This window comes from Schistocerca serialis, chromosome 3 (genome assembly GCF_023864345.2).
Source record: "Schistocerca serialis cubense isolate TAMUIC-IGC-003099 chromosome 3, iqSchSeri2.2, whole genome shotgun sequence".
Classification (NCBI taxonomy): Eukaryota; Metazoa; Arthropoda; class Insecta; order Orthoptera; family Acrididae; genus Schistocerca; species Schistocerca serialis.
The window spans coordinates 282,797,338-282,822,183 of NC_064640.1; the positions used below are offsets into that span (position 1 = coordinate 282,797,338).

Below are 24,846 nucleotides of genomic sequence, written 5' to 3' on the forward strand. Positions count from 1 at the left end.
AAAAAGATCCTGTAAGAACGGGACCAACGATGACTAAAAGAATCGTTCAACGTAACAGAAGTGCAACCATTCCGCAAATTGCTGCATATTTCAATGCCGGACCATCAACAAGTGTCAGCGTGCGAACCATTCAACGAAACATCATCGATATGGGCTTTCGGAGCCGAAGGTCCACTCGTGTACCCTTGATGACTGCACGACACAAAGCTTTACGCCTCACCGGGGCCCGTCGACACCGGCATTGGGCTGTTGATGACTGGAAACATGCTGCCTGGTCGGACGAGTCTCGTTTCATATTGCATCGAACGGATGGACGTGTACAGGTCTGGAGATAACCTCATGATTCCATGGACCCTGCATGTCAGAAAGGGACTGTTCAAGCTGGTGGAGGCTCTGTAATGGTGTGGGGATTGTGCTGCTGGAGTGATATGGGACCTATGTTACGTCTAGATACAGCTCTTAACAGGTGACACGTATGTAAGCATTTTGTCTGATCACCTGCATCTATTCATGTCCACTGTGCATTCCGACGGACTTGGGTAATTCCAGGAGGACAATGCGAAATCCCACACGTCAAGAATTGCTACAGATAGGCTCCAGGAACACTCTTCTGAGTTTAATGAGTTTAAACACTTCGAATGGCCACCAAATTCTTCAGACGTCAACATTATTGAGCATAACTGGGATGTCTTGTAACGTGCTGTTAAGGAGAGGTCTCCACCCCGTCGTACTCTTATGGATTTATGGACAGCCCTGCAGGATTAATGGTGTCAGTTCCCTCCGGCACTACTTCAGACATTAGTCGAGTCCATGCCACGTCGTGTTGCTGCACTGCTGCGTGCTCGCGGAGGTCCTACATGATATTAGGCAGGTGTTTCTTTGGCTCTTCAGTGTATTATAACCTTAAAGCAATTAACAATTTTACTAGGTCTGCTTGTGAACTTATCTTGCTTCATCAATGGAACTCGTAACTAACTAACTAACCAACAAACCTAACTAAATAAAGTGCAATTCAAATACATGTGGCTCATACCTAAAGCGAAATTCGGCGAACACACGTTCATACGTTTTCAAACTGAATGTAAAACCAAAAATCAAGGAATTGTGAACTGTAGGTACAACTGAGTGTAATTTTCTTTCCTTTCTCTTTGCTTTAGATACACACGTTCTGTATAAGACAATCCTTACAACCGGAAACCATAAAATATGACAAATACTCCAATAATAATTCAGTTATACGTGAGATACAAAAATTGAGTGCAGTTGGCAATACCTGTAAAACCATATTTTTGGAACAAAGTAAGGTATTCACAATAAAAGGAACAAAGCTTATAGCTATGCAGTTCTAGCTGCTGGATGTTTAAGCCACTGCCCATAAGATTACAAAGACGATACGGTCTGGACGACAAGGGCGGCATTTTGCTGTAGCTCGCTGGCACTCTTCTTCCGGCTGCGAGGTGCGTTACATTTGCTGGGCAGATGCTAGCAATAGGATATTTGACTGTTCTCTAGAAAGTGTCTTAAATGAATAATTATGTCTTTTATGATTCTAACATGCTTCTTCTTTCTTGAATTTCAGTATTCTTTTATAAAAGCGGAAATGAAATTTAGATAATGTGAACGCCCGCTGAAACGCTCCATTCGAATCATGTGGTGTCCGTGACATCACTGGTTAGCTCGCTGCTGTCATAACGCTAATTCACAGTGATGTCTCGTTCTGGAATTTACGTTCCGGAAAACGGATTAAAAATGGTGTGTAATACCACACTGTACAAATATATCTACAAAAACTCCTGAAAAGTTGTTTTTGAGTGTTCCAGAAATGAGAAGGTGCGTAAAATGTGGTTGCACTGTACCGGCAAATTGGCACCACGTCGACGAAGGTCACTCACATACTTAAAAATGAGTTGACCTGTGAAGTTAACATTAACTTATCTCCGAGATATGCTTTTCCACTGTTAGAACGAAGGATAGCGTCATTCAACGAAATTAAACACCTAGTTCATATTGTCGTTTTACCTAACTACACCTCAGTTATTCGGTAGCTCAGTTGTTAGAGCGGTAAACCGTCAAATTTTATAAGACGATGTCCATAGATCGCAGTTTAGAATCTAACCCAAAAGAACATTTTTATAAAACGACTTGGCTGTCGCCTCACATGAAAATCGAATCACAATTACAAAACTTCATCACACGTCACTTTCAAAAAAAGATATTTTCTAGTTATGGGACCACACACTTTTTACTTTATTAGAAACAATGATTTTATCTTCGTACTGTCTAGGTAGGATCCTTATTGTTTTAACTTTCGCATTTTATCATCTTACATAAAGATGAAATAAGTCTGCTTCAGATGCTAACGCAGTTTACACTCACAAACATCACAGCCCTTACGTTTCCGTAACCTGCTTATTGTACGCACTTTATATCTCCGTGCAACCTCATCGTCCTACACTACATTATACTGTGGACGTATGGTAATATCTTCGCCACTAGCAATGCTTTCCAAAGAAGTGAACTGTTTGTTCGCAAAGTAAATACATTTGTCCTCTGTTGTTGGTTTCTCAGATTAAGATTAATGTGAAGCTATATGTGATACACCCCGCAATCGAAACAACTGCTGCAATGAGTTCTTGCTAATGCTAGTTTCGTATTTCGTGTAAAACTTTTTGAAATATGTGACTCTTCCAGGATTCGAACACATGACCTCTTTCACTGTAGTCAAATGCTCTAGCCGTTGCTCCACGGAATGCCTTGTAGCTGCATCGTCTCTTCTGAATGTGCTCTACACAGGAAGTCAGCACGAAGTTTTACCAAGAATAATTTTGTTGTGCTTTTGGTTTTAGCTCATCACTGATAGTCGACTATCTAGTTACAATATACGACCCCATTTGCAAAACTTTATAATTCCTTAGTTTTGAGCGAGTTTAATGATGTTGCAGGGAGCAGGGAAAAGAACGTCCGTCGTTGCACATATCACCGCTCTAGATGAGTGGAGAGTAAACGCAGCAACTTTGGCAAGGCTTCCACAATCGGCGTTCGCCAGATTCCTTTCTATTATTACTTAAAAGCGGTAATACCGTTCTCCATCAATATATAGCTAAACTTTTCACAGTAAAAGTACGTAAAAACCTCGTAAATTTGGCTAACGCTCCTGTAACACAAGTATACCTCCGTCTTCCTCCTGGCCTGTGACGTCGCCAGAGCATCAACCAATAACAGACCGTTTTAGATCACGTGACCAGAACTTGATATTAAATGATTTTTAAGTTTTAATTACATAAAAATAACAGATATTTTGTAAGAATATTGAGCGTAAATGCTATTTAAATGTTATAATCAATTACAATAACAACAGTCCGAACCATATTTTTAACAAAGGAAAATAGCCTATTGACGGCGCGGCCCAGACAGCACAGTACAGCACTCGGTCGCACGGAGGCCCCGTCATCATTTGGAGCATGTATGTACCACCCAACGACTGCCTAAACTGAACTGAGGATCATAAATATAAAAATATGAATCTGTTACAAACTTATTCTGCTCATTGATGATTTCGTCTGGTCCCTCCTGTTAGTAATATAAATCTTATAAAATGTCTAATCGTTCACTTTTTTCAACTTTATATCAAATTTGTAGTTGCTCGTCAGTGCTACCAATATTATGTCCCTTCTAATGCATACGCTAGCCTAGTGCTTTCTTATTGCCAGCATAGACGTGCTCTTTAAATCTCACGTCAAAGGACCAGTCAATATAACTTTTTAGGTTGAATAAACGGTTACCGGATCTTAAGCATCCGTACTGGGTAAGCCTAAAAAGATATAGCGTTCTTCGCAGCCACTACATGACATTTCACAGAACCCCGATTTCCCATATTTATTCTTCTTACGTGTCGAGTTATGATTGACTCTGGCAAAAAGTCGGTGGCGCATTTTCTATGGTGCTTCGGCAAATATTTGAAATTTAATTTTCTGCACTGAGTAGCTGGTGTCACCCCAGACGAATTGAGCTCATCACGCATTTCATGTGACACCCACTGCCGACAGAAAGAGTCCGCTTATTTCCCGTTGCAAACAAAATGGTTTTTAAAGCGGTATTTTTCGTGCCCATTCGATAGAGCGATCCCAGATTCGTCTAATGGGACATTTGTTTTATCGATGTGTATGAATTGGGCCAGTAGAACACAATGGATAACAGCACTCCAGCAGCGGTAGCACCGCCCTGGCCCGTGCTGACTGCTACCGCCAAGCATGCACCGCTACTGAATCGCTGCTGCTTTGCTGTTAATTCTTCGTGTTTTACTCAGGAAAATTTGTGGTAAGATCTTATGGGACCAAACTGCTGAGGTCATCGGTCCCTAAGCTTACACACCACTAAATGTAACTTAAACTAACTTACGCTAAGGACGACACACACACACCCATGCCCAAGGGAGGACTCGAACCTCTGACGGGGGGAGCCGCGCGGACCGTGACAAGATGCCTAAGACCGAGCGGCTACACAGCGCGGCGTCGTGTTTTACTGCTCTTGTTAATACACATCGGTAAAACAAACATCTGACTAGACGCTCTATGGAATGGGCACGTAAAATTGCGAAATTACTGAGGCTTTTTGCAGATGATGCTGTGGTGTATCGAGAGGTTGTAACAATGGAAAATTGTACTGAAATGCAGGAGGATCTGCAGCGAATTGACGCATGGTGCAGGGAATGGCAATTGAATCTCAATGTAGACGAGTGTAATGTGCTGCGAATACATAGAAAGATAGATCCCTTATCATTTAGCTACAAAATAGCAGGTCAGCAACTGGAAGCAGTTAATTCCATAAATTATCTGGGAGTACGCATTAGCAGTGATTTAAAATGGAATGATCATATAAAGTTGATCGTCGGTAAAGCAGATGCCAGACTGAGATTCATTGGAGGAATCCTAGGGAAATGCAATCCGAAAACAAAAGAAGTGGGTTACAGTACACTCGTTCGCCCACTGCTTGAATACTGCTCAGCGGTGTGGGATCCGTGCCAGGTGGGGTTGATAGAGGAGATAGAGAAGATCCAACGGAGAGCAGCGCGCTTCGTTACAGGATCGTTTGGTAATCGCGAAAGCGTTACGGAGATGATAGATAAACTCCAGTGGAAGACTCTACAGGAGAGACGCTCAGTAGCTCGGTACGGGCTTTTGTTAAAGTTTCGAGAACATACCTTCACCGAAGAGTCCAGCAGTATATTGCTCCCTCCTACGTATATCTCGCGAAGAGACCATGAGGATAAAATCAGAGAGATTAGAGCCCACACAGAAGCATACAGACAATCCTTCTCTCCACGAACAATACGAGACTGGAATAGAAGGGAGAACCGATATAGGTACTCAGGGTACCCTCCGCCACACACCGTCAGGTGGCTTGCGGAGTATGGATGTAGATGTAGATGTAGATTTAAAAATAATTTTGTTTGTACTGGGAAACAAACTAACGCTTTCTAGTGACACTGGGGGTCGCATGATAGACGTGACGAGCAGTAATTGTCTGCGCTGACTGCAGATACACAATGCAAAAACGAGATTGTAAATATCTACCGAAACGGCAGAGTAAATGAACCTGACGATGCTTAGGAGGTGTATTAGAGGTATATTATCTAATATCCTGAACACAATGACAACGATTACACTCAAAAGACAGAAAACTTCTTTATGAAGAATAATATTGCAGGGGTTAAAAAGGACCGACAAAGAGGTTCCAGGAAGAACTGAACAAGAAGACAGATAATTTGAATTTTCTCTTTTCACATTAAGATAGAAAGTACCTAAAGTTTATGAACACACCTACACATCTCCTGAGGGCACAAATTAAATTGCATAAAGAAAAGAAATCAGCCACGTCGATAGTTAATAAAACAGACTGTCCTAGATATAAAATTAATAGGGAGCTCACCGAAACATTGAAAGCAAACTTTTTATGAAAAAGTCTACGATATTAATAACAGTGCGACCATCGACCAAGAAATAAAAGATATCGAGATATCGTGTTACGTTTGCGTGAAGAGATATCGAGAGCTTGTGAACAAATATTGGAATTAAAGAAGCCTTAGATATTATAAAAATAAACCTTCTGTGCAACAAACGCCTAGATAAGTTAAAATTGTAGAACTGATAGATATGCCACAGACTGTTCCGTTATGTAACTATTTTCTGTTTAACAATAAATGGTCGGCCGGAGTGTCTGTGCGGTTCTAGGCGCTACAGTCTGGAGCCGAGAGACCGCTACGGTCGCAGGTTCGAATCCTGCCTCGGGCATGGATGTGTGTGATGTCCTTAGGTTAGTTAGGTTGAAGTAGTTCTAAGTTCTAGGTTCAAAAATGGTTCAAATGGCTCTGAGCACTATGGGACTCAACTGCTGAGGTCATTAGTCCCCTAGAACTTAGAACTAGTTAAACCTAACTAACCTAAGGACATCACAAACATCCATGCCCGAGGCAGGATTCGAACCTGCGACCGTAGCGGTCTTGCGGTTCCAGACTGCAGCGCCTTTAACCGCACGGCCACTTCGGCCGGCTAAGTTCTAGGGGACTGACGACCTCAGATGTTAAGTCCCACAGTGCTCAGGGCCATTTGAACGACGTTCTGAAATATATAGACAAAACACAAAATAGAATTGAGCACATATTTTGCATAAATGGTGTTAAAACTGCGTTCAGGAAATGAGATAGTTTATAAACAATGGTGCATCATCACTTGCCACATATGAATAATAAATATGGGAAATCAGGGATGTGTAAAATATCTTTCAGTGGTTGAGAAGAAAGCTATATCGTCCGGACAGGCTAGGCTTGCAGATGCGTGAAGAGGGACATAATATTGATAATGCTGACGAGCAACTATAAATTTTACATGAAGCTGAAGAAAGTAAACGGTTGGACATTTTGAAAGAACGTGAGATTCGTATTACGAAATAGAGTGAACCAGAAAAACTCCTCAATGAGTAGAACAAGTTTGCAACAGATGCATATTTTAATGTTTATGACGATAAGTTCAGTTTAGGGAGTCGCTGAGTCCTACATACGTGCTCCAGTTGATGATGGGGTCTCTAATCGACTGACTGCAGTCCGGGACGTGCCGTCACTTGATGCTAGCATCTGCTCTGAGAATGTAAATGCACCTCGCAGCCGCAAGAAGATTGCCAGCGAGCTACAGCAGGATGCCTCCCTTGCCCACTCCGTATCGTCTCGTCTTACCTTTGTCCACCTCCGTGGCCGGCAAGGTAACTCAGAGTTTTCGGTCAGGGGGCTGGTTGCCCCTGTAATAAAAATAACTGAGTGATTGGATCATAGGTGAACTATAAAGGGTGTCATGAGACGTCCGCTCCGAGCAAATACAAAAAAGGGGGTCAGTGGGTTCAAGTCTCGTCTGGGTCGGGGATTTTCTCCGCTCAGGGACGTGGAATTCTGTTGTCTTAATTATCATTTCATCCTCATTGACCCCCAGGTCGCCCATGTGGCGTCAACCAAAACGACTTGTACTAGCCGACTGGTCTACCCGATGGGAGTCTTTAGCCACAGGACATTTCATTTCATTTCTAAGCTTTGGTCATTGGCGTAGACATCTAGTGCTCAGAAGTGCAGCGCCGTCAGCGGGCGGAAATGTTTACTATAAGGACTGCTTTTTTGTTACTTTTATTGCAATATTATTTTATTGATTTAAGAACCTGCACTCTATTTTTATCTTTTACTAGTAACTGATTGTAATATTGTTGTTATATTTGTCATATTTTATGCTTTTCAAAAGTAGAGATTGTCTTATAGAGGACTTGCGCATATACCGTAAGCCTAGAGAAAGAAAAGTACACTCATTTCTACTTATATAATTCCTTGATTTTTGGTTTTACGTTTAGTTTGATAGTACATGAACATGTATTCACCAAATGCCACATTTACCTATGATCCACATTATTTCATTAGCACTTTACTTGACTCACATGTGGACCTAGTAAAAATATTGCTAATTACTTTAAGATTTTAATATAAACATTTTTTAATTTTCTGTCGCATCTGATGATAATTATGGCCGAAACAGATCATAAATATCTCAAAGAAAGTGATTGTGTCAAGAAATAAACAAAAGTGTGTAATAAGCCAGTCACCGGCACCTTAAACGAAATGTTTTTTTTCCCAAAATCATATAAATGTCACTGAATGTACAACCTCTAGGCGACTTCAAAAAACGCATCGACAAAGTTTGTTGCTCGTTGACACCAGCAACTTTACATCTCGCCCACAGTTCGTTTAGAACGCGCGTTGATTTGTGCATCCAGGAAAATTGTCACTCGTCTGAAAAACTCACTTAAATAATACTCCACTACCAGATTAGCTACCAACACAGCCTATTATGTAGGCATCCAGCATGATGCATCCATCCCTAACTAAAAATGATAGAATTTTGACTGAAATAATGTGTACACCCTTAGTTTAAATACATTAGCTACACGATAGAAAAGAATAATTGTCTATTTAAAAAGTTATAGCTCGTTGTTGTAACTCTCTGGACGATAATTAAATAAAGTGTGTTCGTAAATTCACTGGAAGGGTAACGTTTCTTACGTTTACCTGTATAAAGAAATATTTCTTACAGAGAAACACCTTATCTAAAACACACTATTTAAATGAGACAATGTTTAATTGTAAGGTGGTGTATGTTAAATTTGGCGGAAAGACTTCCATGTCTTTCCAAATTTAATCGCAACTGAGCAGGTCTATAGAGTTGACACGCTCGATGCTTATGTATGTCTCTGTGATGACACAGTAGGTGAGGATTTCATCCTACGAAACGACAACCCTCTCCTGTGTAAGGTACAAATATCTTAATCAGTAAACAATTCAGTGCATGGAGTGACATGTGCAATCTCCCGAGAGAATCCTGTAAACTGTATTTCGGATTCTGTTCGTAGACCCTTGCCGTCCTAAGAGCTATTTTTTTTTCGAGTAGAACTGTATTCACTTACCAAGGAACTCATCCTTAGATACTGTTGTTAACAGTATCACGCAAATCCACAAATCTCTGTATGCACTGGATTGTTACTCAAAAGAGTCATACAGCTTACGTTACTTTCGCTGAACTAAACTAACACACCCATTTTGCAAGTTCCAATATAATTTGAGTTGTGGGATTAATTCTTACTGTGGTGTACCTTATCCACATCGCACCATTTGCTGTGTGCCTTGACTAACTTTCATCAAATTAGAATTATTAATTTAGTGTTATTTTTGTGCTTTTTCTTAGATTTGTAGAAGTGGTTTTGTTCCGCAACTCAAAATGTTTTAGTTTCTGTACCAGTTACCAATATTTCTGTTCCAGGCGTACGTAGACTTGGTCAGGGCATGGGGCTGGAAGTCGTTCACAATTATCTACGAGAACAATGAAGGATTGGTGCGCCTGCAGGAGCTGCTGAAGGCCCACGGACCTTCCGAGTTCCCAATAGCCGTGCGTCAGCTAGGCGAAGGCACAGATTATCGGTAAGCTGCTACTTCCCTTTCATTAACCCTTTCTGCGTTCGTCAATGTCTCACGTGTCTCAAGTGTCGTGAAAACTACTCCATTGTAAGAGCTAAGTTTTCAATATTTATATCTACGAGGGGACTTCAAATAGTAAGTTACATATTATTATTGCAGACCAAGTAATTTTTATTGAGTGCTGCACTACACGTCAAAGTGACACTGACAGATGATACCATTTTTATAACAAAGTCACCAGGTTTCTGCAAACAATGGTCGGAACGTTCTACCAGTCGTTCTGTTCCTAGACGACAGAAATCCGCTCCATGTTCCATTCGAGAACCGTTGTGTGAACGTCCTCATCGTTGGAAAATTTCTTTCCCTCGGGTGTTCTTTCAGCTTGCCGAAAAGAAGAAATAGCATGGTTCAAAATCTGGAAGATGCTTCGAAATCTCCCACCGAACACGTTGAAGCAAAGCTTGTGTTGTGCGCGACATGTGGGGTGTTAAATTGTCATATGCAGAAGAACAACGCCTTTGCTTAATTTTCCACACCTCTTGTTGCTTACGCTTTGACCACAAGAATCATACTGTCCCGCGTACTTCAGCTTTGGAGTACGTTTTCAGTTGCAGCGTCATTTCACTCGCACCCTAAGATGCACCTATTATCCGTACCGCAGCAGAACTCTGTCTGCAGGAAACTAGAAGAGGTACTGTCTTTTGATAATGCGAAAATGCGGCACTCTTGATGCGCAATGGTCTTAGCGTGGAACGATATGTGTGACTTACTTTCTGACGTTGCCTACGTACAAGCAAAGAGAGAGCTACAAAAGTTACCACTGAGAAACGCAGCCATTTTTGTGCATAGTATGTCTTGTGACGACTGGTATTCACACCATCGCAGCCTTTTCGAGAAGTAATCGGTAAGCTACACTGGTGTCCAAAATTAAAGCAACAAATCGCTATTTTCCCGTTCTGTGTCTAATTCACTGTATAATCATGCAACCTGTCAACAGATGTCCATACGATCATGCTCTGCACAGAAGATGGCATTCCGCTCAACGGTCAACCACGTCAATGATGGCGACAGGACGCCTATCAAACGGTGTAATGTTTGTTGGGTAGTCCCAGATTCACAATCGCTGTACACACAGTCAGAGACGGTGCAGTGTTCAAATGATTCAAATGGCTATGGTACTTAACTTTTGAGGTCATCAGTCCCCTAGAACTTAGAACTACTTAAACCTAACCAACCTAAGGACATCACACACATCCATGCCCGACGCAGGATTCGAACCTGCGACCGTAGCGGTCGCGCGGTTCCAGACTGTAGCGCCTAGAACCGCTCGGCCACCCCGGCCGGCACGGTGCAGTGTGGCACAGAGAAGACTCTCTGCGGTGGAGAGCCATAAGAAGAGTGGAAGCAGGACAGTCGCAAACTGATGTGGCCAGATGGCTAAATGTGAATCGTTCTGGTGTTTCTCGGATGTGGCGACAGATTATAGAGAGACAGACACTGTATCCCGAAGACCAGGGCAGGACTGACCACGTGTGACATCAGAAAGAGAGGACTGTTATTTGGCTGTAAGGACACAACGGTACCGTCTTAGTACTACACTGCAACCGGCATCCGACCTCGCAGCATCCACTGGTCGTGTTGTATAGAGGCAAACGGTGTACAGAAGGCTTCGGCAGAGTGGCCTTTACTGTTGGAGACTTGCTGTACGTGTACCTCTGACGCGTCTTCACAGAAGGGAACATCTAGAGTGGAGTCGTCAACCTGCCATTTGGACGGTCGAACATTGGCCAGTGTTCTCCTCACAGATGAGTCCCGATTAGGTCTGGAGAGTGATTCTCGATGGATTCACATCTGGATGGAACGTGGAACGTGATTTTGGGACCCAAACATTGTAGAAAGAGAGCAATATCGAGGAGGATCCCTAATGGTGTGGGCAGGGTGTATGTTGACCACTCAAACACGCCTTCAGGAAATTTTACGAGTGAATCGGAAAGTTTTACGGCTTTCAGGTATCGTGACAAGATCTCGGGACCTCATGGCGGCGAGATGCTGTGGGTCTACACTTCATACCAATGGACGATAATGCTCGCCCTCATAGAGCACGGGTAGTTGCTGTTTTCTTGGAAACAGAAGATATTGCATGTATGGCGTGGCCTGCTCGCTCTCCCGGTTTGAATCCCATAGAACATGTCTCGGATGCAGTAAGGAGACGGGTTGCGTCACGTCAGCATCGACCAATTACTCTCCACGGCTTCTGAGCAGCTCTGCAGGAAGAATGGGCGTTATGGCCTTAACATGAGACTTATGACATCATTCAAAGCATGCCCCGTCGTTGTCAGGCCTGTATTGCTGCCAGAGGTGCTCACACCCCATGCTGAGCACATTGAACAGTTGTCGGAATGTGAGTGCAAATACGTAAATTGGGAAAAACGAAGTACATTTTTGGCTACCCTTAAGCATGTTGCAGTTGCTTACGATCTGTATTCTTTACATTGTGTCTACTTTACTATCACCTGTTTATACTTTTGTGACAAATTAAACGAAACCTTGCTAAATTTCCGTTCGTTTCTTTAATCTTGGACACCAGAGTATATTAACGGAAGAACAGCACTGATAGCTTCTGGCGCATTTTCTGCAGCCTCTATGGGGTCGGTGTCTGTGTCAGTGACATGAAGTATCGTGGTGCCTGGCGTATCGACCGATATTCCTCGCAATTCGCAGTATAGACCAGATATTTTGGACATTTATGTTATGAAAAGCTTATATTTGCGGGCATCAGCTTCAATAAATAATGGGCTAAACTCTGACCATAATTTGATTGTCCTAGATTTTCCCAGTGTCTAAGACTACGCCAATAGGATGGCGGCACCTACTTCTGTCATAAAACATTTTAATGAGTTGGTAAGGCAATACGTAGAGGAACTCCCACAAGTGTGTACTGTAAGTGAGGTGGACCCGGCTGGCGTGTATTTCATGCGAGTCCTCCATATCTGTGATAGCGAGTGGCAGGCTAGCTAGCTACCGATCCGACCCTAGCACTTGGGACTTTTCCCTAGAAATCACTCCCCTCATCGTACCCCGCGCGGACTTGGGCGTCTTGCACGGTCCTCGCGGCTCACCCCGTCGGAGGTTCGAGTCCTCACTCGGGCATGTGTGTGTGTGGTCCTTCGTGTAAGTTAGTGTAAGTTAGATTAAGTAGTGCGTAAGCTTAGGGACGGATGACCCCAGCAGTTTGGTCCCATAAGACCTTACCACAAATTTCCAAATTATTCCTCATCGTTACCAAACGCACGACTCAACAGCAGTGGCAGCGATTTTGGGACCCTGCTCATGGAAGAATGGTTAGACAGCTTGAGGTCCATGTCAAGAACGCTCTGCGCGAACTCAGAGTTCGCAGCCGGCATGAAATTCTTGGATTTGCAGAAACTAATGACAAACTCCCCCCCCCCCCCCCCCCTCCAATGAACCATGGACCTTGCCGTTGGTGGGGAGGCTTGCGTGCCTCAGCGATGCAGATAGCCGTACCGTGGGTGCAACCACAACGGAGGGGTATCTGTTGAGAGGCCAGAAAATGTGTGGTGCCTGAAGAGGGGCAGCAGCCTTTTCAGTAGTTGCAGGGGCAACAGTCTGGCTGATTGACTGATCTGGCCTTGTAACACTAACCAAAACGGCCTTGCTGTGCTGGTACTGCGAACTGCTGAAAGCAAGGGGAAACTACAGCCGTAATTCTTCCCGAGAGCGTGCAGCTTTACTATATGGTTAAATGATGATGGCGATCTTTGGGTAAAATATTCCGGAGGTAAAATAGTCCCCCATTCGGATCTCCGGGCGGGGACTACTCAGGAGGACGTTGTTATCAGGAGAAAGAAAACTGGCGTTCTACGGGTCGGAGCGTGCAATGTCAGATCCCTTAATTGGGCAGGTAGGTTAGAAAATTTAAAATGGCAAATGGATAGGTTAAAGTAAGATATAGCTGGAATTAGTGAAGTTCGGTGGAAGGAGGAAGAAGACTTCTGGTCAGGTGAATACAGGGTTATAAATACGAAATCAAATAGGGGTAATGCAGGAGGTTTAATAATGAATTAAAAAAATAGGAATGCGGGTAAGCTGCTATAAACAGCATAGTGAACGCATTATTGTGGCCCAGATAGATACGAAGCCCACGCCTACCAGAGTAGTACAAGTTTATATGCCAACTAGCTCCGCAGATGACGAAAAGACTAACGAAATGTGTGATGAGATAAAAGAAATTATTCAGATAGTGAAGGGAGACGAAAATTTTGTCATGGGTGACTGAAATTCGATAGTAGGAAAAGGAAGAGAAGGAAATGTAGTAGGTGAATATGGAATGGGGGTAAGGAATGAAAGAGGAAGCCGCCTGGTAGAATTTTGCACAGACCATAACTTAATCATAGCTAACACTTGGTTCAAGAATCATGAAAGGAGGTTGTATACATGGAAGAAGCCTGAAGATACTGGAGGGTTTCATATATATTATATAATGGTAAGACAGAGATTTAGGAACCAGGTTTTAAATTGTAAGACATTTCCAGAGGCACATGTGGACTCTGACCACAATCTGTTGGTTATGAACTGTAGATTAAAACTGAAGAAACTGCAAAAAGGTGGGAATTTAAGGAGATGGGACCTGGATAAACTGACAGAACCAGAGATTCTAGAGTGTTTCAGGGAGAGCATTAGGGAACGATTCACAAGAATAGGGGAAAGAAGAAGAAGAATGGGTAACTTTGAGAGATGAAATAGTGAAGGCAGCAGTGGATAAAGTAGGTAAAAAGACGAGGGCTAGTAGAAATCCTTGGGTAACAGAAGAGATATTGATTTTAATTGATGAAAAGAGAAAATACAAAAATGCAGTAAATGAAGCAGGCAAAAAGGAATACAAACGTCTCAAAAATGAGATCGACAGGAAATGCAAAATGGTTAAGCAGGGATGGCTAGGGGACAAATGTAAGGATGTAGAGCCGTATATCACTAGGGGTAAGATAGATACTGCCTATAGGAAAATTAAAGAGACCTTTGGAGAAAAGAGAACCACTTGCATGAATATCAAGAGCACAGATGGAAACCCAGTTCTAAGCAAAGAAGGGAAAGCAGAAAGGTGGAAGGAGCATACAGAGGGTCTGTACAAGGACGATGTTCTTGAAGACAATATTATGGAAATGGAAGAGGATGTAGATGAAGATGAAGATATGATACTGCGTGAAGAGTTTGACAGAGCACTGAAAGACCTGAGTCGAAGCAAGGCCGCGGGAGTAGACAACATTCCATTAGAACTACTGATGGCCTTGGGAGAGCCAGTCCTGACAAAACTCTATCATCTGGTGAGCAAGATGTATGAGACACGCGAAATACCCTCAGACGTCAAGAAGAATATAATAATTCCAATCCCAAAGAAAGCAGGTGTTGACAGATGTGAAAATTACCGAACTATCAGTTTAATAAGTCACAGCTGCAAAATACTAACGCGAATTCTTTACAGACGAATGGAAAAACTAGTAGAAGCCGACCTCGGGGAATATCAGTTTGGATTCCGTAGAAATGTTGGAACACGTGAGACAGTACTGACCCTACGACTTATCTTAGAAAATAGATTAAGGAAACGCAAACCTACGTTTCTAGCATTTGTAGACTTAGAGAAAGCTTTTGAAAATATTGACTGGAATACTCTCTTTCAAATTCTGAAGGTGGCAGGGGTAAAATACAGGGAGCGAAAGGCTATTTACAATTTGTACAGAAACCAGATGGCAGTTATAATAGTCGAGGGGCATGAAAGGGAAGCAGTGGTTGTTTGCCTGCAAAATAGCTATTAGTTGGTGCAATCACCTCCTCGTTTGAATAAAATCTTTGTCCCGCCAGCAATTTCTTCAAATTGAGGAACAAATAGTAAATGTTCAAATGTGTGTGAAATCTTATGGGACTTAACTGCTAAGGTCATCAGTCCCTAAGTTTACAAATTACTTAACCTAAATTATCCTAACGACAAACACACACACACTCATGTCCGAGGGAGGACTCGAGCCTCCGCCGGGACTAGCCGCACAGTCCATGACTGCAGCGCCCGAGACCGCTCGGCTAATCTCGCGCGGCAGCAGTGGTTGGGAAGGGAGTGAGACAGGGTTGTAACCTATCCCCGATGTTATTCAATCTGTATATTGAGCAGGCAATAAAGGACACAAAAGAAAAATTCGGAGTAGGTATTAAAATCCATGGAGAAGAAATAAAAACTTTGAGGTTCGCGATGACATTCTAATTCTGTCAGAGACAGCAAAGGACCTGGAAGAGCAGCTGAACGGAATGGACAGTGTCGTGAAAGGAGGATATAAGATGAACATCAAGAAAAGCAAATCGAGGTTAATGGAATTTAGTCGGATTAAATCGCGTGATGCTAAGTGAATTACATTAGGAAATGAGACGCTTAAAGTAGTAAATGAGTTTTACTATTAGGGGAGCAAAATAACTGATGATGGTCGAAGAAGAGAGGATATAAAATGTAGACTGGCAATGGCAAGGAAAGCGTTTCTGAAGAAGAAAAATTTGTTAACATCGAGTATAGATTTAAGTGTCAGGAAGCCGTTTCTGAAAGTATTTGTATGGAGTGTAGCCATGTATGGGAGTGAAACGTGGACGATAAATAGTTTAGACAAGAAGAGAATAGAAGCTTTCGAAATGCGGTGCTACAGAAGAATGCTGAAGATTAGATGGATGGATCACATAACTAATGAGGAATATTGAATATAATTGGGGAGATGAGAAATTTGCGGCACAACTTGACTAGCAGAAGGGATCGGTTGGTAGTACATATTCTGAGGCATCAAGAGATCACCAATTTAGTATTGGAGGGCAGCGTGGAGGGTAAAAATCGTAGAGGGAGACCAGGAGATGAATATACTGAACAGATTCAGAATGATGTGGGTTGCAGTAGGTACTGGGAGATGAAGAAGCTCGCACAGGATAGAGTAGCATGGAGAGTTGCAACAAACTAGTTTCTGGACTGAAGTCCACAACAACAACAATATAAACAACAACAACAAACTCTGGAAAATTTTGGCTGTGTCTAAGCAACGGAAGAAGCCCACCGGTTTAGTAATTCCACTCCACAGTGAACACGATCTAGCCTACGCCGACGACGTCAAAGTGGAAATTATGGCCAGATGGCTCGAGAAACTATTGCTATCTCACGTCATCAGTAATAATGCTAGTGATTCGCCGGTAACATTGTTTCTCGGACGCGTAACTCAACTGAGCGCAGAACGGGCGGGTAGGATATTTGACACTCTGAATGAGGACACTGTGTATACTCTTATCAAACGTCAGGCCAACCACATAGCACTTGGTTCCGACCGTATTCGGGCTCCTCTCCTCAAATAACTCCTTCTCCGAGCCATTCCCATCCTACTCACTTCCACAACCGCCGTGTCTCCTAATCCTATTTGCCCTTGGCGTGGAAGACAGCTATAATTATTACCCTTTCCAAGCATCAGAAAAATCTGCACTTTCCTATAAACTATAGACCCATCTTAGATCCACCTAACTCCGTGATTTCATTCTTAAAATTCTGGATCGTGTCGTAGTGTAGTCACATCAGAAATTCGACCACAATGCCCTTCTCCGCAGACAGTATGGATTCCGCGACGAGCACACCACTATCTGTCAGGCCCTGCACTTGGTCGAGTGTATTTTTACAGCGAAGATTTAAGGAGGGGCACACAGGGGGTGTATTCCTTGACACAGAAAAGACTTTTTATCACGTGTGGCATGATGGTTTGATACATAAATTGGATTCCATAATTTGTCCAGGACATATCCGCAAGATGCTTGATTCTTTCCTGAGGGAGGCGTTCTTCGTCTGAAACGAGCAGCATTGCAGCAGTACAAAACCCGTGCTGGTTGGGGTACCACAGAGTTCGGTTCTGAGACCTGTGCTGTATTCTATCCATATCATCGCCATATCCAAGGAGGTGGGAGAGAAAACAGCCCTGTACGCTGATGACACTGCACACTTCTAGTACTGCCACAACCTCAGTTACATTGTTAGGTACGTCCGGAGACATCTGGGCAAAATCATCAATTGGTGCACTGTCAGAGACATGAAAATCAATAATTACAAGAGCCAAGCAACTCTGTTCAGCTCCAGGCTCTTGCTCCCTAACTGCCAACTCACAATAATAGTGGAAAGAACTTGGCTTAGATATCTTTGTCGCACCATAGACAAGAGAATGACTTGCAGGTCGCACCATAAATAGTATGGCCAATAAGGGTTGTGGTCTGTTTTACCAATTTTATCCGCTCTTCTAGAGTGACGCACTTTCTGACAACGCGAAACTGACTATTTGACATGCCATCATACTTCCGGTCATCTTGTATAGTTCGGTGTACACTCAGTGGCTGTCGACGCAGTCAGTAAACAGTCTGCTCAGAACAATGTTTTCGGGATTGTAACGGACGCTGCCCACTATACTCTCAACACACACATTGGGAAACCATCCATCTATCACATCATCAAGAAGAAATTCATCGAACTCTGTACAAAATCTGCTACTTCGACCCGCGAATCTTATCATTTCATTAGGCCAGAAACCTCCAAATTGGCTTCAAAAACGTCCTAAGGAGACCCTCACACGACACTTTCGCGGCTAACACACATTTCAAACTGAGCAAACAGTTACATTCCACACAGTCATATCCCCTCATTTTCCACTCATCTACGGTGCAGACCACAGTCTAAATTCGAACGGGTGTGAAGCCCTGGGGAGCTTCAGTTGGTTATTTCTGACCAATACTGTTGGCGGTACTGTAACGTATACGTTGCGGCACTCCAGGACAATCACGCGCAGCGGCCGCATCCTACTAAAGGTAACATAATGAGTGCATGTCCAAGCCCGGCAAACAAACCCACCACCTACCCTTGCAACAGAAGTGTGCCAGATGTCCTCGATATCTGTCTCGTTAAGAGAATCCCAAAACTAACTTCAGCAGAGGTCATACATGCGGATTCTACTAACCACCTTCCCGTGGTATTCTCAACAGCAGCTCAACTCAACCCAGCCACAAGCCGCCTTAGCACCACCAAGACGAACTGGGTTGAATATCGGCGACATGTGGGACGAAAACTAGGAGAACATGCAATCGACGCCAACATCAGAGTAGATAATTTTAGATAAAGCCAAACGTTCTAGTATGTGCTTTGTCTGAAAACACAATTTTCTGTTTTTCTTTTTTATTCTTTTAATGCTTCTATGTTCAGTTTTACAGCAACCGTGGGCAAAAGGGAGAAATCCTGTATCGTCATTCAAATGAAATGTTAGGTCGCTCCTAACACGGAGAAAGAGCAGTGAGAGGCCCAGGATGAAATCTTGTGGGACACCATCGCAATTTCTCTCAATACAGGTGGTAGCGTCCTTCTATGAATTGCTTGCACACCATGGTGCAGTTTTCTGCATTTTTTGTTAAATAAGAACGTAAAAAGGCATTTGCTAAAACAGGTATTCCATAAAAACATAACTTCTAGAACAGAATATTATGGTTAACACGCAAATAATCCCTTGCTTATGCGATAATGTATACTTAAAGATATTCCTATGTGTCCAGCACACCTATCAATAGCTACGAGAGTTTATCGGCCCAGGACAGGAATTGACTTACCAAACACTCTGGAACATTATCTAAAGAAAGAAACTGTTAGGTAGTTATTGACATCTGTGAGATCATCTCTTTTATGGATAGGCCTAATATTGGAATTTTAATCTCTTTAGGAAATTATCCTAAATTAATCATTTTTTATTCATGTGACTAAAAGTGTTACATACATTGTTCAGCGTCAACTTTTCAGTGTGTTATCGTAAAAATTATCAACCCTAGATGTACTTTTTCTTTCGTGGGTATTTGTTTCCCTTGGTTTGTCGGCATTTGGATACAAACTTATTCAGAAGCTTTTTTTTCTTTAAAGTAAAGTTCCAGGATAGCCGTAATAAGGTTAATATTCTTTATTACGATAGCTGTTTCGGCTTTATTGCCATTCTCAAGTGACGTCTGGTTTAATTTTACGTCCATACTGCATATATTGCAATACGGACGTCAAATGAAACTAGACGTTACTTGAGAACGGCAGTTAAAACGATACAGCTGTCGTAATAAAGGATATTAAACTTATTGCAGCTATTCTGGACCTTTCCCTTTTTTGTGGGCCAAACGAAAAATTATTAACAAGTATGTTGAAATTATTGAATGGGATCATTGAAAATTTTGAAATTTGTGCTAGGCAAAAGTCTACTACCCTCATATCCCACGGAAACTAACACTGGTCCTTCAGAAGCACGTCTAGGAGCTCTTAAATTAAATTCTGATGTCACGCTGAGCAGCGTAACTTATCGATTGCTGCAGACATATAAAGGCTGAACCAGAACTGCACCGACAAATTTTCGGCGGTTGTTCAGGGATAACTTCTGAGTGCTTTGCTGCAAGGGATCCACAATTCCGGCGGCCCGTTATAGCGATATGGCATTTTGTCTGATTTCTTGCCCCAATTAGCGTTTTACCTGTATTAGATTGAAAATTGTGGCCAGCAGTGCAAAGATCTACGTTATGCGTTTTCTTGCTTTCGTCTGCTCACGGTTCCTGCTGTTGATAACAGAAATGACCTCCTTACCCCATTGCGCTCGAGTTTTGATTCAGTAGTGCTCGGTTCTGCCTAGGTTTTTGTTTTCCGGTAGTGTTAGTTGCGTATTAACATAGATACACAGCAGTGCTATGGAGAAGTTTATTGATGAAGAGTTGGGCGATATGCACCTCGTGCATGGGATCACTGAATGCAACGGAAGAGTAGCACAGCAACGATATGCTAAGCTGTTTCCGCACCGATGGCAACCCCTTTCTCGTCTCTGCATAGACGTCTATGAGAAAATGGGTCCTTCCGTATTAGAATGCAAGATACTGACTGTGTAAGGCATACAAGAACAACGGATATGGAAGAAATGTATTACACACGATTCTTGACAACGCTGTCTCTAGTAGTCGGTGTGTTGGACGAACTGAACTCGAAGTCAGTCTACTGCTTTGCTGTTTTGTGAGTCTTACATGAACATCAATTGCACCCGTATCCGCAGAAGATAGAATCATTATAGCCAGTGGACTTCCCATTTAGAGTGGTGATTACTGAGCCGTTCCTACAGCAACGTCCAAAACAAGTTTTCTTGATCTCGTTTTGTTTATAGACAAGGCCATGTTTGCAACAGAGGGCATGTTCAGCAGCAGGAGTAGCTATGCATGAGGTGGCAAAAACCCATATCCAGTGGTGTGTCGAACCTATCAACAGACGTTCGTTGTGAGTGTATGGACTGGTCTTGTCGACAGCTGTGTGATTATACCTTGTCTACTTCCTGATAGATTGATGGGCGTCGTGTACAGAACGATCCTTTAAAGTGTCCTCCCACAGTTCCTAGAAGATGTGCCGCTGAGAATAGCTCAGCTTATGTGATTTCATTATAACAGAGCACCGGCACACTTTGCATTCGATTTAGTCAACGAAGACCTCTCACTCACGACACTGTACGATAGTCAGTTTGGACGACAATGGATTTGTCGTAGTGGTCCTGTTCCGTGGCCAGTTCGATCACTAGACATGACACCAATTGACTACTACTTCTGGTGGCATATGAAGGGCCTAGTTTGTGAGACTCCGGTCAATACTCGCACGAACCTGGTTCTTAGGGTTATCGTAGCCTTCAAAGTAGTAAACTAAAGTCCTGGAATTTTTGACCGTGTAGGACAGTCGATGGCGCGCCGCTGTTCACTCTGCCGTGATCATGGTGGTCGAAGTTTGGAACAGTACTTGTAAGGGAACCGTTCTACATTGGTCACGTGCTATGCTGTACACTTTCAGAACAGACTGGACACATTGTGCTACAAGCGTACGTGTTTCGTCTGAGGGTTACTGCGTTACTCCGTGTTCTGTGTTGCGTGTTGTACATTTTGATCATTGTGAACTACAGGCTTCTTCAGTGTGTGAAAGTATTTTCACAGTAACAAGAGTAAATCATAATTACGTTATTACTCTGTAACGAGCCGCCAGACACCGTTGGTCCTTGTACCAAAATACTCAGAAGGTATCCATGAACAGCCTCTGAAAGTTTGTCGCTGGAGTCCTGGTTCACCCTGTGTAGTGTAAGTCGCTGGTCTCGTGTCTGATGTAGTCGATGACGACCTCTGCACTCACGACACTGCCGGCCGAAGTGGCCGTGCGGTTAAAGGCGCTGCAGTCTGGAACCGCAAGACCGCTACGGTCGCAGGTTCGAATCCTGCCTCGGGCATGGATGTTTGTGATGTCCTTAGGTTAGTTAGGTTTAACTAGTTCTAAGTTCTAGGGGACTAATGACCTCAGCAGTTGAGTCCCATAGTGCTCAGAGCCATTTGAACCATTTGAACTCACGACACTGTACGATAATCAGTTCAGCTCCTAATTCCTGGTATATGTGTCACACATTACATTATTCGGCTCTGAGACTTTCCCTCCATTGGGCATTTCTACAGAGTGTCCCAGAAATATTGCAGTAAGTTTCGAGGGACTGTAGAGTTTGTCTTGAGGAAGGAATTGAGGACAGGAACCCGTGTCCGGAAACGTCATCCAACGGCGCTACAGAGCATCGAAGATATAGGTGCCGGCGCCTGCCGCTATCCCAAACCTTCAGCAGCAAACGTGACTTCTCAAGCTGACACAGTTTATTTTTCTCTTGTACATCGAAAAAAACTGGAGATTTTAGAGGATTTCTGGACAGAAATAAACTTCGGATGGAAACCCGTGTCTGAAACAGACACCCACCGAGCCAACAGAGCATCGCATTCTTGGAAGACAAAGCCTGTCTACGCAGCAACTAGCACCATTTTCTCCGTTGGCGAATGTGACAATCAGTCGCGATCGTTGAGTAACGAAAGACAATGCGAGACATTCGGCCTACATTTCGTCAGCGTACAAAGATACATTTGCTGCCGATGGGGTGACCCAGAGGCAGGAGCCGACTCCTGTAAATTCGATGCTCCATAGCGTCTTGGGATGACGTTTTCAGACACGGACTACTATCCCCAATTTGTTCCTTAAGACTTGCTCTACAAACCTTCGAAGTTTGCCGCAAAATTTCTAGGACACTCTGTATAAGTTTTTGTACAGATTTTTCTAAGTATACATCGTCATAAGTGGTCAAATTTGCATTTATTAGATATAAGTAATTAATAGAGGCAATTATGTGAATTCTCACGTCGCTAAATGATCCACACATGCGGTTACACCTCTTCAAAGTAACTGAAGACTTTCGTCCTTCTGTGGACTGAGGAACATCCCTCACAAATACCTACAGATCGAGGTACCGAATTGGTTGAGACGCCTGACTCACCGTCGGATGGGAAACTAAATTAATTTTCAAACAGGAAACTTTTTCCCAGCACTACAGGGCTCTAATCGTGGCATGGGCCTGCCGGAGGAGCTATACCTTCCTCCCCTCCGCCCACAGAATAGTTCACAGAATGGCGATCAGAAACGTTGCACCACCAGCTCTTATCTCGCCTGTTGGCTAAATATTGGCTCCTCTCGAATCCGAGTTCAGTGCCTTAACCACGGCTCCATCTCACTTGACTGCCGTCATCCATATGGCGCAGAACATACTTGACAAATTAATTGTAATCAGGGAAAGTCTGGAACCGCGCGACCGCTACGGTCGCAGGTTCGAATCCTGCCTCGGGCATGGATGTGTGTGATGTCCTTAGGTTAGTTAGGTTTAAGTAGTTCTAAGTTCTAGGGGACTGATGACCTTCGATGTTAAATCCCATAGTGCTCAGAGCCATTTGAACCATTTGAACTCAGGGAAAAATATGGACGTTATATCTGTTATGCCAGTATTGCCCTACAAATATCCACGAAAATCTGTCACATTCACATCTTTTGTTTCAAACTTGTGTTTGGACTACATCTAGTACTGAGTCTTAATACATGACTTCTGTTAGTTGTAGACTTCTCATGTTCTTTCTTTCGTCCGGCTCAATTGTAGACAGACATACAACGATGCAAAATAAATCACAACACGAAAAAATAATTAATGCAGAGTAATGAAATTTCGGGAATACATTTGTTTAAGTAACATATTTAAGTGATTAACAAGGCAAGGTCACAGGTTAACGTCAGCCCGAGATAAGCCAATGAAAATGTGAAATGCTGCTACATTAATACTCATATGTCAGTTTGTGGAATGGAGTTCCATGTCCGTTGCACTTGGTCGGTCAATACAGGGGCGGTTAATGGTATTTGAGGACGACGCCGGAGTTTTCGTCTGATGATGTCCCATATATGCTCGATTGGAGACAGATCTGGTGATCGAGCAGGCCGAGGTAACATGTCGACACTCTGTGGAGCATGTTGGGTTATAACAGCGGTACGCAGATGAGCGTTATCTGGTTGGAAATCATCCCCTTGAATGCTGCTCATGAATGACAGCACAACATGTCGAATCACCTGTCATATACAAATTTGCAATAAGGGTCCACGGGATAACCACGAGAGTATTCCTGCTGTCATACGTAATCGCACAGTAGATCACAACTCCATGAGTAGGTCCAGTGTGTCACACAGAAGGGTTGGTTGCAGGCCATCAAAAAATGGTTCAAATGGCTCTGAGCACTATGGGACTTAACTTCTGAGGTCATCAGAACCTAACTAACCTACGGACATCACACACATCCATGCCCGAGGCAGAATTCGAACCTGCGACCGTAGCGGTCGCGCGGTTCCAGAGTGAACCCCCTAGAACCGCTCGGCCACTCCGGCCGGCGCAGCCCCTCAAATAGCCTCCTTCTAAACAATACGGCCATCACTGGCACCGAGGCAGAACCAGCTTTCATTAGAAATCATGACAGACTTTCACCCTGCCCTCCAACGAGCACTTGCTTGACACTATTCACGTCGCAAATACCGGTGTTTTGGAGTCAGTGGAACGCATGCTACAGGGCGCACGGCTTCGAGCTGTCCTGGAAGTAATCCATTTCTTACAGATCGTTGTGCCACTGTGGCGCCAATTGCTGATCAAATTTCAGCTGCAGATGCAGTACGATGCGCTAGAGCCATACACCAAACACTATGGTCTTCTCTCTCGGTAGTGAGACGTGACCGTTCAGAGCCCGGTCTTCTTGCGACCGTACATTCTCGTGACCACCGCTGCCAACAGTCATGTATAGTGGCTACATTCCTGCCAAGTCTTTCTGTAATATCGAAGAAGGAACATCCAGCTTCTCGTAGCCCTATTACAAAACCTAGTTCAAACTCAGTGAGGCACTGATAATGACGTCTT

General features: G+C 43.3%; 1 protein-coding gene across 4 annotated transcripts in view; it reads left to right on the forward strand.

Moving 5' to 3' along the window:
* The window catches only part of LOC126470065 (glutamate receptor ionotropic, kainate 2), a 194,528-nt gene that overhangs the window by 33,683 nt on the left and 135,999 nt on the right, over positions 1–24,846 (forward strand). For all 4 annotated transcript variants that reach the window (XM_050097571.1, XM_050097572.1, XM_050097573.1 and 1 more), the window contains exon 5: positions 9,345–9,502. In XM_050097571.1, the coding sequence (XP_049953528.1) occupies positions 9,345–9,502 (158 nt within the window). The remainder of the gene's footprint in view (positions 1–9,344; positions 9,503–24,846) is intronic.